Raw genomic sequence first — 14,394 nt, 5'->3', positions numbered from 1 at the left:
CCCACCTTGTGCTGGAGCTTGGCAACTTCAGAATGTGCCGCATACAAACTTAGAGGTAGAGAAGATGGGGGCTATAAATGAAGGCATGTAAGTAGTGGGAGGCAGCAAAGAGTACCACTTAGGGCTGTTTCAACCCCCCCCCCCCCCCCCAATTGTGATTTTACGGCATTTGCCACACTCATTCGGGGAATGAGAATTGCAGCACGATCGCTTCCAAAATGCTATATGCAGCACTTTTGTGATTGCAACACTGTGAATGCTCATATACGGAGACACTTCGCTAGCATTTTGCTGATCACTGGTGATCGGCAATCATCCTCTAATCACCCCCTAGTGTGAAATAGTCCTAATGCTGCAGAGATGCAGCCTTTACTGGCAGTGGATACGGGGAAGCATTTGTGCTTTTTTTAAAAGCTGCTATGGGATTGGTAATTGCAGCTTCACGCCACTGTGTTTGTACTATAGCGGTCCATTACTGTGAGTCACGGTTGTCAAACTCAAATACAAAAAGGGCCAAAATTGAACACTGGGGCCAAGTCATAGAGCAAGAGTATGGCCACATGAGCCAAACATAATGCAAGACGGGGAAACCACTTGTGTGCCAAATTTTATGGCTCTAATTGCACCTTCCTTCTCTTCATGTGCACCACGGTGGCGTAGAGGTTAGCACTTTTGCCTTGCAGCCCTGTGTCCCTGGTTCTAATCCCAGCCAGAGCACTATCTGCACAGAATTTGTATGTTCTCCCTGTGTTTGCGTGGGTAAACTCTGGGAACTCCGGTTTCCTTCCACATCCCAGAAACAGGTTTATTGTAATAGTTCAAAGGATGAACAGAATCCGGGCACCGGCTTGCAGATACAATCACTGTAGCCATTATTTACATCCCCATACACTTGACATAAAATGCAGTATGAATGGCCTGACAGCCGTTTCGGGAATCAGACCTGCTTATTCAGAGGCCTCTGAATAAGCGGGTCTTTGATTCGCAAAACGGCTGTCAGGCCATTCATACTGCATTTTATGTCAAGTGTATGGGGATGTAAATAAAGGCTACAGTGATTGTATCTGCAAGCCGGTGCCTGGATTCTGTTCATCCTTTGAACTATTACAATTGTCTATGTGGTCTGGAGGCACAACTAAGACACCGTCTACCCCCATCGGCTTCCGTGGTATCTAGTGCTGATCTTTACATTTGTACATACTGTCTTAGATAAGTTAATTGGCTTCACTCTAAAGGTGCGTACACACACTACTAAATGCAACGCCGGGTCCGCCGGACCCTCTTGCTGGGCGGTCTTTAGCCGACAGTATGCGCGTGTGTACGCGCTGTCGGCGGACTGATAAGGCTGTTTATGAACGATCTGCTCAGCGGATCATTCAGAAACAGCCTTATCAGTCCGCCGACAGCGCGTACACACGCATACTGTCGGCTAAAGACCGCCCTGCGGGAGGGTCCGGCGGACCCGGCGTTGCACTTAGTAGTGCGTGTGTACGCACCTTTAAAATTGGCCCTAGACTTTAAAAAAAAAAAATATATGGTTGGGATTAGATTGTGAGCTCATCTGAGGGACCGTGACAAGATTATGTACTCTGCAATGCTGGGAATACACTGCTCTAATCTGAGCCATTAAGATGGCTTGATAGATAATTTCCGACATGTCCGATCACCGACCGTTTTGACACTTGATTCACCATTGAAGCTAATTGAAAAAAGATAAGAAAAACGAGCAGACGATAAGAGAATCGATCAGGCAAAACGATCGGGTGCATAATCGAGCGCCAGAATCGACCCGTGTATTCCCAGCATCAAGCACTGTGGAAGATGTCAGCACTATATACTGTAAATACTATATAGTAACTGCTGTGTGGATGCACTCACCTTCCATTCCCCACAGACCTTGTTCTAGGAGACCTTCTGTACACATATTATTGCTCAATGATAGTATTACTGTAGTTTTTCTGTCTGACACATTTCACCTATTTTTCTTTGTACCTCCTACACTGACCTTTAGCCAGCTGACATGTTTGGCTTTTCACTGTCAGAATACTTACACTTGTCAGATCCTGCAGCAGCCATCACGGTTAAGTACGATATACCTCTGTCTTTATGAGAACACCTCTATATACTATGTGACATTTTGTCCTAGTTTACCTGTGTCTGTTCTTGCACAACAACCCATTTAGTGTATGCATGTTGTGTATTTGCTGTGATAGGTTTGTTGAATTTGCTCCATGTACTGTGAGTGGTTTTATAACCTGCTGCCCACTGTAACCAGTCAGGATAATTCGCCTTCTGACTTGCACCAGGTCCAGTTTTGCCAGTAGATGGTACTCAGGTGATGGGAAGACTAGTACTGTAATAGATTCAGCTGAAGTTTTGACAGTAGATGATTCTCAGGTGATGGGAAGGCTAGTATTGTAATAGGTTCAGGTGGAGGTTTAACAGTAGATGGTTCTCAGGTGATGGGAAGGCTTGTACTGTAATAGGTTCAGGTGGAGTTTTGTCAGTAGATGGTTCTCAGGTGATGGGAAGGCTAGTACTGTAATAGGTTCAGGTGGAGTTTTAACAGTAGATGGTTCTCAGGTGATGGGAAGGCTAGTACTGTAATAGGTTCAGGTGGAGTTTTGTCAGTAGATGGTTCTCAGGTGATGGGAAGGCTAGTACTGTAATAGGTTCAGGTGGCGTTTTGTCAGTAGATGGTTCTCAGGTGATGGGAAGGCTAGTACTGTAATAGGTTCAGGTGGAGTTTTGTCAGTAGATGGTTCTCAGGTGATGGGAAGGCTAGTACTGTAATAGGTTCAGGTGGAGTTTTGACAGTAGATGGCTCTCAGGTGATGGGAAGGCTAGTACTGTAATAGGTTCAGGTGGCAATGACGGGGGCAGGCTGGCACTAGTAGGATCTCGCCCAACATGTCTACATTCCTATACTAAGGTTGCTAACTTTATATGGTTCAGTGTTGCACAGATCTATTCATTCTGGCAAAACAGCTGTCGACCACTGCACTGGGTTGTTACTTTCCACCTTAGTTTTGGTTGTGATGCCTGTCGTTGCAATTTTTGGGGGATTACATTGAAACTTTTATGTTGGATGGGTGCTACCTCCTTTGGTTTTTCCTACACACAAGACTGCAGTAGCAGCACTCCTAAAATGATTATTGGCTAGTTTGTGCACCCGCTCTCCTTTGATTGGACAGATCTATGCAGCAACTGATCTTCCTGCGCGCTATTAATAACCTTGCCACCTTTGCTGGTCACATTTCAATAGACAATTTGATTGAAATCCGTAATCCGAATTTAGTGGGGTGCTGATTATTTGTGTTCTAGTGTCTGGCTGTTATAAAAACATTGGTCAGAATGATTATTGGAGGGAAGTATGAGTTGGGATTAATATTTAGGGTTAGGTGTCGAGAAGGAGCTATGCCTATAAGGGAATGGATTTCAGAGGAGGATAAACATAAAATGGGCCCTAGACTCTAGGCAAGATTGCATATTTTTTCCCCCTTCTGGCCGCTTGGCTTCCTAAATAAGGTAAGATGAAGAATGGTGATCAGAAAAAGTGGAAAGCCAGGGCCCTGGACACCTACCAGGCCCTAGTACCTGCCTTAGTTGATCCGGCTATAATGGATTTGTACCAGGAGCATCATTGAAGATAGTAAGAGTAAGCACATTTTGCTGATATTCTAATAATCAGGTGCTCCTATGTTGGCACCAGAAACATACATGTTAGGTTTCATAAGACCTAGAATGACATTCAGATGACATAGTAAAGTGCTTGTGCTTGTGATTGGCAGACTTGCAGAAGGCGGTGCTGGGACTAAGGAACATGGCATCCGAGGCAGCTCTGGCGTCCTATAACTATGAGACTCTGAAGGTCACATCACCGATGGATCAGGTCTTTCATGTGGAAATTAATCGCCCTGAGAAGAGAAATGCCATGAACAGAGCTTTCTGGACGTAAGACTAATATATGTTATACTAGCAGACCTAAGCCCATTAACGTAACAGGCTCTAGGCCTCACTCACAACTCCCCTCTCACCCCTGTCGGTGCGCCCGCGCACACGCCTGCCCCCCCTGTCCCCGTCCTCCTCCTATCCCAATGGCCGCCTGCATGCTAAACATGCACAGTAGTGCAAAAGCAAGGACAGGAGAGCACGCAGGGACACAGGGTTTATTGTAGAATGTACATCCTCTGCAACACTGTTGTTTTCTAATATACTGTATTCACAAGTATTTCCGAAGGTGTCCTTCTCTCTACATATACATAACCTGGTCTGACAGTTAACTGAGAATCTGGTGGTAGGTTTAACCTGCCTTATCCCTATTAGTAAATCCTTCTTAAAGGAGGCTGCCATATTTATTTCCTTTTAAACAATGCAAATTGCCTGGCTGTTCTGCTGGTCCTCTGCCTCTGATACTTTTAGCCATAGACCCTGAACAAGCATGCAGATCAGATTTTTGACTAAAATGTGACTGCATTTGCTACAGGTTTCAGGTGTGTGATTCATACATTACTACAGCCAAAAAGATCAGTAAAACTACTTACTCACCACCCCACGGTTCCAGCAACATCCCCTTAATGACGGTTATTAAGCGATGCCTCTTCCTTCTCGCGACGCCACGTGACACTACTTGACAGGTGAGAACAGGAAGTAAGTGATCGCAGTACTTTGCAGAGTCGTCCGTTTGCTTAACGAGGGGGCTAACATGCTTGTGTTAAACGATGTGTTAAACGATGTTGCCCTGACGACAGGGAACTTCGTCGTAAGTATCACCTTATGGGTATGAGGCTTAAGACTACCAGGCAACTGGAATTGTTTAAAAGGAAATAAATATGGTAACTTCCAACTCCCTCTCAGGTCACTTGTCCTTTCAAGCCCCCCCCCCCCCCTTCTGTTTTTATCAGACCTCAGACAGGTAATATCTGTCTGGGGTCTCCTGGTAATTTGCCAATCGTGATGGAGGGGGTCACATGATCCACAGACCACACTGGCTGGTCTCTGGTCATCCTCTGAGCTCCATAGAGATATGGCATCAGAGAAAAGTGTGAACAGGCCCTGAGGGCTGGAACCCACGAGCGCTTTTCTGAGCATTTAGGGAGCGCTTGAAAACGCTAGCGATTTCCAAAATCGCTCAGCTAATGTTAACGGATGTGCTAACTGGAGCGTTTGCGATTCCCAAAATCGCAAGCGCAGGACATGCAGCATTTTGTTAGCGTTAGCGCTTCAATATAAAGTAGATAATCGCTCATCAAAACTTGCACGGAGCGATTTTGCTAGCATTTTAAAGTCGATGTACACTGTAACAAAATTAAAAATAAATGAAAGGACCAATCAGACTTTAAAACGCTAATCGCTATACAACCGCTGGCAAATTGATTACACTTTCTAAAATCTCTCATGAAATCGCTTACAAACTGCTCTTACAAAACTCTAGCGGTTGAGATTAGCAATAGCGTTTTGTAGTGGGTTCCAGGCCTGAGGGCTGGTGCACATTACAAGTGTGTTTTTGAGCGCTTTGTGATTTGAAAAGCTCCTGCTAATGTTATCCTATGTGTGTGTTCACACTGGAGCGATGTGATTTTGTAAAGAAAATCGCCAGGTGGCGGAGGAGGACAGCGAGGGACTGATTAGCCTGAAGGGGGCTGGAGGAAGCCCCAGATATGTATAAAACTTTAATTTCATCTGTCTCAGGTTTACTTTCTTACACAGTAGTACTATACTCTACATATGCACTCCCCACAGAGCTGCAGGGAATCCACTGAGAATGTTGTGCACATTGAACAAAGAGGTGTTGTCTATCACCCATAAACCTGGTTCAGATTGTGCATGAAGAATGTGTAATAGAGGAAGAATCTCCTTATTCCCCTGCAGAGTACCTGCACATCACTCTTACATGTACCCACATTTACATTGCCTAGGGCCTGATAGATGTTCTTTGTTCCGGGGTCTGTACCTTTTACAAGTACTCTTACCAAGGACTAGTTTTAGTCTATGACTAAAGGGAATAAATATGTCAGTCTCCATATCCTTCTCACTTCAGCAGTCTTTTAAAATTCCTAAGCGTTGGCAGTTAAGAGACAAATTTCATGTTACATACTTTTAATCAACAAGATTGTAATATGCAAATTAGAGGAGTCGGTGGAATTCTAAACTGAGGAGTCGGAGTCGGTGGATTTTTGTACCGACTCCACAGCCCTAGTTTATAGGGAATTAGAGTATTAAAACAAAAAAGTATTTGGCTTGAGAAATGCCCTATAAACAATAGGAAAGGAACACAATTATGCAATGAGTAAAAGTTCACCTCGGATCCACTTTAAAGGGGAACTTCAGCCTAAACAAAAATACTGTCATCAAGTTACATTAGTTATGTTAATTAGAATAGATAGGTAATATAATCTCTTACCCACCCTGTTATAAAAGAACAGGCAAATGTTTGTGATTCATGGGGGCAGCCATCTTTGTCATGGGGGCAGCCATCTTTTTGGTTGAAAGGAGGTGACAGGGAGCAGGAGACACAGTTCCAACTATCCTGTGTCCTGATTACCCCTCCCAGCTGCACACGCTAGGCTTCAAATGTCATATTCAAAATGTAAAAAAAAAAAAAAATTGCACCAAAACAGCAGAACGAGAACAACAAAATCAGAAATCCCATCATGCTTTGCACAGCATCAGGGGAAAAAAGCCCGGGCAGTTTTCTTCTGTGCAGCTAAAAATTAGGCTTGTATAAGAGAAACAAAGTTCTGATGCTGTGAAACTGTTAAAGAAACACAAAGCCTTTTCAGTGCTGCTGAGTCGATTTTTAGTCCGGAGGTTCACTTTAAAGCTTGCGTGTAGCAACGACACCATCCTTTTTCTACTTGAATTCTCCAATTCCAAACACTTCTGAAGCTGAACTCAGTCGAAGAAATGAAAGTAACCACAAAGCAACATAACAAACTGAGCTGCTCAGCTGATTTTAATACATTTTTTTTTAATTGATTTTATTTTATTTTTTTAGACCTGCTGTGATAAAGAATTAGGTTTGTTCAGCTGCAAGTCCCACATGGTCTTCACTGGCCTGTGTTTTAGTACAGAGATGTCAGTAGGAGGCAATATTGCACTTAAATAATGAGTGTACCTGGCAAAATCAGAAAAGAAGATGGTTACGCCTGCAGTCCAAGAAGTGATGTGTGTAGTTAAACAACTTTATGACACTGTACACATGCTAAAATGAACAGGTTTCACAGGTGTGTGTGTGTGTGTGTGTGTGTGTGTGTGTGTGTGTGTGTGTGTGTGTGTGTGTGTGTGTGTGTGTGTGTGTGTGTGTGTGTGTGTGTGTGTGTGTGTGTGTGTGTGTGTGTGTGTGTGTGTGTGTGTGTGTGTGTGTGTGTGTGTGTGTGTGTGTGTGTGTGTGTGTGTGTGTGTGTGTGTGTGTGTGTGTGTGTGTGTGTGTTTGCCTAAGGTCAGAGGGATAGGGAGGCTGACACTGTGACCTCTTCTTACAGGTTACATGACTGACTGCTGTTCTTTTGCCTTCAGTTGTTTGAGCTAAAAACATGGAACAAGCATGCAGCCAGTGGTCTGGCAAAACCTAATGTCCATGCTTGTTACTGATGTGCATGCTTGTTATGGATTATGTTATGGAGGGTTAAAGGATACCCAAACTGACATGTGACATGCTGAGATAGACATGTGTATGTACAGTGCCTAGCACACTAATAACTATGCTGTGTTCCTTTTTTTCTTTTTCTGCCTGAAAGAGTTAAATATCAGGTATGTAATTGGCTGACTCAGTCCTGACTCAGATAGGAAGTGACTACAGTGTGACCCTCACTGATAAGAAATTCCAGCTATAAAACACTTTCCTAGCAGAGAATGGCTTCTGAGTGCACGAATGAGATAAAAAGAGGAATTTCTTATCAGTGAGGGTCACACTGTAGTCACTTCCTGTCTGAGTCAGGACTGAGTCAGCCATTTACATACCTTATTTTTAACTTTTTCAGGCAGAGAAAGAAAAAAAGGAACACAGCATAGTTATTTGTGTGCTAGGCACTGTACATACACATGTCTATCTCATCATGTCACATGTCCCTTCGGGTATCCTTTAAAATAGTATTGGAGGTGGGCTATCAGCACCACAACCACACAAGTAAAATTTTTGATTTTCAAATTGTTCGAGTTTTGCAGTTATAACTTGCAAGCAGAGAAAAAGCCCTGAAAAGAGGGCTATACAGCATAATATCTTACATATAAAACATAGAATGGAAACCATTAATGCCATAATTAACAAGTGCAGTCACAGACTCAGCAAATACGTAAACATCAGAGGGCTAGAGGAAGTACAATATAAATAATTCAGAGAGGGATGACCTGGAGAGTAATTCAAGATGTTAGCGCGCATTGAACAGCAGGATAGCCAAGGTTGCCAAGTTTTAGCAAATATTTCTAAGATGTCATTAACGAGAGCCAATAATCATTCTGAAATAAGGATATCCATTATGATGAGGTTTGTAAGATCAATCAATAAAGTAGGTTAAAGCCATTGATGAGCTATGTGCAACCTGCCAGCCTTGGGGACATGTTGGGACAATCTTTGTTGGGGGAATTTCCATCCCCATGGTTTATCACCAACAAGTAGAAATTTAAAAGGATAACTGTAGTGAGAAGAATAGGGAGGCTGCCTTATTTATTTCTTTTTAAACAATACCAGTTGCCTGGTAGACCTGCTGGTCTATTTGGCTGCAGTAGTGTCTGAATCGCACCAGAAGCAAGCATGCAGGTAATCTGTCAGAGCTGACAATAATGTCAGAAACCCCTGATCTGCTGCATGCTTGTTCAGGGTCTCTGGCTAAAAGTATTAGAGGCAGAGGATCATCAGGACAGCCAGGCAACTGGTATTGCTTAAAAGGAAATAAATATGGCAGCCTCCATATCCCTTTTATTATAGTTGTCCTTTAAGTTATTCTTTTTCCTTCATGCAGTAGGCTGGTACCTCTTATTTTCTACAGGGAGTGCAGAATTATTAGGCAAATGAGTATTTTGGCCACATCATCCTCTTTATGCATGTTGTCTTACTCCAAGCTGTATAGGCTCGAAAGCCTACTACCAATTAAGCATATTAGGTGATGTGCATCTCTGTAATGAGAAGGGGTGTGGTCTAATGACATCAACACCCTGTATCAGGTGTGCATAATTATTAGGCAACTTCCTTTCCTTTGGCAAAATGGGTCAAAAGAAGGACTTGACAGGCTCAGAAAAGTCAAAAATAGTGAGATATCTTGCAGAGGGATGCAGCACTCTTAAAATTGCAAAGCTTCTGAAGCGTGATCATTGAACAATCAAGCATTTCATTTAAAATAGTCAACAGGGTCGCATGAAGTGTGTGGAAAAACCAAGGCGCAAAATAACTGCCCATGAACTGAAAAAAGTCAAGCGTGCAGCTACCAAGATGCCACTTGCCACCAGTTTTGCCATATTTCAGAGCTGCAACATCACTGGAGTGCCCAAAATCACAAGGTGTGCAATACTCAGAGACATGGCCAAGGTAAGAAAGGCTGAAAGACGACCACCACTGAACAAGACACACAAGCTGAAACGTCAAGACTGGGCCAAGAAATATCTCAAGACTGATTTTTCTAAGGTTTTATGGACTGATGGGCCAGATGGATGGGCCCGTGGCTGGATTGGTAAAGGGCAGAGAGCTCCAGTCCGACTCAAGACGCCAGCAAGGTGGAGGTGGAGTACTGGTTTGGGCTGGTATCATCAAAGATGAGCTTGTGGGGCCTTTTCGGGTTGAGGATGGAGTCAAGCTCAACTCCCAGTCCTACTGCCAGTTTCTGGAAGACACCTTCTTCTAGCAGTGGTACAGGAAGAAGTCTGCATCCTTCAAGAAAAACATGATTTTCATGCAGGACAATGCTCAATCACACGCGCCCAAGTACTCCACAGCGTGGCTGGCAAGAAAGGGTATAAAAGAAGAAAAACTAATGACAGGGCCTCCTTGTTCACCTGATCTGAACCCCATTGAGAACCTGTGGTCCATCATAAAATGTGAGATTTACAAGGAGGGAAAAGAGTACACCTCTCTGAACAGTGTCTGGGAGGCTGTGGTTGCTGCTGCACGCAATGTTGATGGTGAACAGATCAAAACACTGACAGAATCCATGGATGGCAGGCTTTTGAGTGTCCTTGCAAAGAAAGGTCACTGATTTGTTTTTGTTTTGTTTTTGAATGTCAGAAATGTATATTTGTGAATGTTGAGATGTTATATTGGTTTCACTGGTAAAAATAAATAATTGAAATGGGTATATATTTGTTTTTTGTTAAGTTGCCTAATAATTATGCACAGTAATAGTCACCTGCACACAAAGATATCCCCCTAAAATAGCTACAACTAAAAACAAACTAAAAACTGCTTTCAAAAATATTCAGCTTTGATATTAATGAGTTTTTTGGGGTTCATTAAGAACATGGTTATTGTTCAATAATAAAATTATTCCTCAAAAATACAACTTGCCTAATCATTCTGCACTCCCTGTATATCTGTAAAATGAAGTGACCTCAAATGTATTTCTTGAATCCCGATGAACAAGATTCTGCAGAAGTAACACGTCCTCCATAATGTTTGTCTTGTCACAGAGAGATGGTCCTTTGCTTCCGCGCTATTTCCGATGATGTCAACTGCAGAGCTGTTGTTTTTTCCGGAGCTGGTAAAATGTTCACGTCAGGTAGGTGTTTTTAGAAATAACAACCCAACTGAACTGTGCTCTGGAGTGTTAGAGTAGAACAGGGGTGTCAAACTCATGCAAGGGGCCAAAATATAAAACAGTCTAATTCGAGGGCCAAATTGTTTATTACGATTTAAAGTGACACAGAAGCAAAAAAAAATTGATACAATGAGTTGTATGTGTAGTATGGATAATTACTAGAACATTAGTAGCAAAGAAAATAGTCTCATATTTTTATTTTCTGTTATTATTATTATTATTTTTTTTTTATAACATTGCATCATTCTCTAATATTTGCAATTTACACACTACTCAGTATTCTAAATGATTTCACAGTCACATGAAATTTTGAACTTTACTCTGCAGAAAACACAAAATATAGTGACAGACCCTTAAGCGACTAGGATTTGTCACCCTTACCTAGCTCATATCACTTCATACCACATCAAGAAAAAATGGACAAGCACCATCTAAAGCTTATATAAGTCAATCACTCTCAAAATGAAACCATAAGCAAACACTACAAACCAGAGAAACCGCATTTGCCTCAAGAAAACCGCACCAATCCAATGATAAACAGCATCCATCACATCTTTATTGAACAACCAACATGAATAAAATCGATTAAAAACAGAGCTAGAAAGGCGGTGAGGATGACAATATCAATCAGAAAATTATGCAAGATGGATAATGGGAAGGAACCCAATAAAGTGCGTAGTGCAATGTATGAATACATATAAAATATACTAGATCATTAGTGCTGCATAATACAATGTATAATTGTGATATTGATTATGGATATTATCATCCTCACCGCCTTTCTAGCTCCATGTTTTAAATTGATTTTATTCATGTTGGTTGTTCAATAAAGATGTAATTGATATTGATTATCATTTGATTGGTGCGGTTTTCTTGAGGCACATGCTGTGTCTCTGGTTTGTAGCATATCACTTGATAGTGAGGATTGCCAGGAGGTAGGGATGGCCCATGGCTAGGGAGGCCTCTGCCTGTATTAAGTATGCACCTGTAATAAGTGATGATAAAATGTCTGAATAGCAAATGCAGGAGCTGGATTTTGCAGGAGGCTGTTAGATGAATTGTACCATTGTCACTCCTTACGATGCTTTTGGCAAAAAGTCACTGGCCTGAATTGTTGAGGTTCTCACGGACTGAAGATCAGTGGAGAGCAGAAGTTCCATAATCCTGTGAATAGACAGGACTATAAGAATTTAGCTAATAAAATCCATTAAAAATACAGACTTTCACAATCCGATAAAGTTGGTCTTGGAGTGCTAATAATTTTGAGTTGATGCAAATTTTATCTTAATTTTATGCAGATGTTTGCAACTTGGAGCTGGACAATCAAGTGCAAAGTCTGATGATTTTGGTCCAGTTTCAAGGTGCATAAAATTAACAAACTTGACATCAACTTAAAATTATTAGCAACTCCTTGATCACTACTTTTCAGTGACATGCAAAAATTCTCAGCAGCAGGATCTGATTGGTCCGCTTTTAATCTGCATAAAATTTACTTCAGTGAGGAAATGTTTTAAAATCCTTGACCATCCCTATATTCCCTGTTATCAACAGTAGAAGTACATAACGTAGTGTCCACGAGGTGGCAGCAAAGCTTGATGTCAGCAGCAATTTGCAGACAGGTTTAAAAGGAACCAAAAGTGAGAGACCTATGGAAGTTGCCTTATTTCCTTTTAAACAATACCAGTTGCCTGGCAGTCCTGCTGATCTTTCTAGTCAGTAGGGTCTTACACAAGGCATACAAATGTCTGTACAGACACATGTTGAGCAACGGTTTGTTGGTGTGTACGCTGCAAAAGACAGACTGTCAGCAGACTGTCTGCAGACACAGCCATGTTTAAAGAGGAACTCCAGTGAAAATAATTTAATATAAAAAGGTGCTTAATTTTTACAATAATTATGTATACATGATTTAGTCAGAGTTTGCTCATTGTAAAATCTTTCCTCTCCCAGATTCACATTCTGACATGTATTACATGGTGACATTGTTACTGTGGGCAGATTATGTAGCTGTTCTGGCTTTAACAGACAGCTATAAACAGCCATTTCCTGTGTGTGTCATTGTTACATTGTGGCAGTTTGCCCAGAGTACCGTACGGTACCAGAGCCTCTTGTGGGAGGGGTTTCAGCACAAAATCAGTCATACAGCGCCCCCTGATGGTCTGTTTGTGAAAATCATTATATTTTTCATGTAAAAGTGGGTATCAGCTACTGATTGGGATAAAGTTCAATTCTTGGTCGGAGTTTCTCTTTAAGTGATTCAACTGGTGAATCTCTTGTGACTTTTGTCTCACAAACCGTTGCTTCGTCTGTTGGTGTCCTGTCTTCTACAGACAGCAGAGTCGCTACCTTAGTACTACTACTATACGTAGTCTGTGGCAGACAGATTTTGTCGTGTCTTCACTCTTTCTGTTGTCACGTGTGTACAACTGTCACAAACTCCAATTGTTGCTGCCATAAATATGCTGTTGTCTCTTGTCTGTCTGTTGTTGCCTCACAACTACAGACAAATGTTTGCCGTGTGTATGGGCCTTAAATCGCATACCTGCAACAAGCATGCAACTATTCTTGTCAGATCATAGACATCCATTGCACGCTTGTTCAGGGTCTATGGTGAGGCAGAGGATGAACAGGACAACCAGGCAATGTGCATTATTTAAAAGGAAATAAACATGTCAGCCTCCATATAACCCTCTTACCTCGAGGTTCCTAAACATCCAATACAGTGCCCGATTAGTTCATCCTTTTGCAATAAAGAAGACAAGATGAAAATAGTAACAGTGTATACAGTGAGGATTTCTTAAAAAAAAACAGCGTGTATGTGTGCATGTGCTGTTTTTTCACATTTTGTCAAGAATCAAGTCCGATGAAGGCTTATTATTAGCCGAAAGCTTACTTATTAAGCTTATTCATTTCTAAGTTAGTCAATAAATGGTATCCTGTTTCAAAACCCCTTGCTTAAAAAAAAACAAAAAAAAAAACACTTTTTTTTCATAAATGTAATGCCCATAAATTTGCAATAACAGGAATATAAAGCCTATAATAACTTACAAAATGAAAAAATACTCAATCAAACAATCCTCTGCTGAAGACACTAGGAGTATACTGTTTATGGGAAGAAACCTCTGACTGTGCAGCAGTGACAATTGGGCTGGAAAGGCAAAACAGCTGAAGTGAAAGAACACTTTTTAGACATCATCAAATATAAAGCCAGAGCAGCGTCTGATAACTGTTCATAATGCTATTACTACATGAGATGTTGCCAGTCACGGAAAGAACGATGGACACGGAATGCTTCATGTCCACTGTGGCCATCACAGCTCTGTCACAGTGTGTATGAGATTGGCAATCCATCCAGTTATGTGAATGCAAACAGTGCTGTCATGTTTCTTGCTTTGGGCACTGTGCACTCATTGCTCCATTTTCATAAGGGTTAAACAGGCTGGTATGCTGTAAATAAGCAGCGCATGTATAAAGATTACTCCTAAAGCGGTCATCTAGTGATCACCAACAAACGGATGATGGTACCTGAGCGGCTGTACGTAGATTTAAAGTAAACCAGAGATGGGGGGTGTTGGGGGAGTTTTATACATACCTGGGGCTTCCTCCAGCCACATGCGCACATGCGATATGTAGAGAGCGCAATTCCTCT

General features: G+C 41.8%; 1 protein-coding gene across 2 annotated transcripts in view; it reads left to right on the top strand.

Moving 5' to 3' along the window:
• Positions 1-14,394, top strand: part of ECH1 (enoyl-CoA hydratase 1) — a 40,398-nt gene that overhangs the window by 8,488 nt on the left and 17,516 nt on the right. Inside the window, exons 1-3 of one of the 2 annotated variants that reach the window (XM_068250616.1) lie at positions 2,038-2,085; positions 3,792-3,954; positions 10,618-10,706. In XM_068250616.1, coding sequence (XP_068106717.1) covers positions 3,824-3,954; positions 10,618-10,706 — 220 coding nt within the window. In that variant the 5' untranslated portion in view covers positions 2,038-2,085; positions 3,792-3,823. Of the gene's footprint in view, positions 1-2,037; positions 2,086-3,791; positions 3,955-10,617; positions 10,707-14,394 lie in introns of those variants that run through there. The other variant, XM_068250615.1, reaches the window with a different exon arrangement.

Source organism: Hyperolius riggenbachi, chromosome 8 (genome assembly GCF_040937935.1).
Source record: "Hyperolius riggenbachi isolate aHypRig1 chromosome 8, aHypRig1.pri, whole genome shotgun sequence".
In the NCBI taxonomy this organism is placed as follows: domain Eukaryota; kingdom Metazoa; phylum Chordata; class Amphibia; order Anura; family Hyperoliidae; genus Hyperolius; species Hyperolius riggenbachi.
Note: the sequence above shows the minus strand (reverse complement) of the source record. Positions and strands in the feature narration are given on the sequence as shown.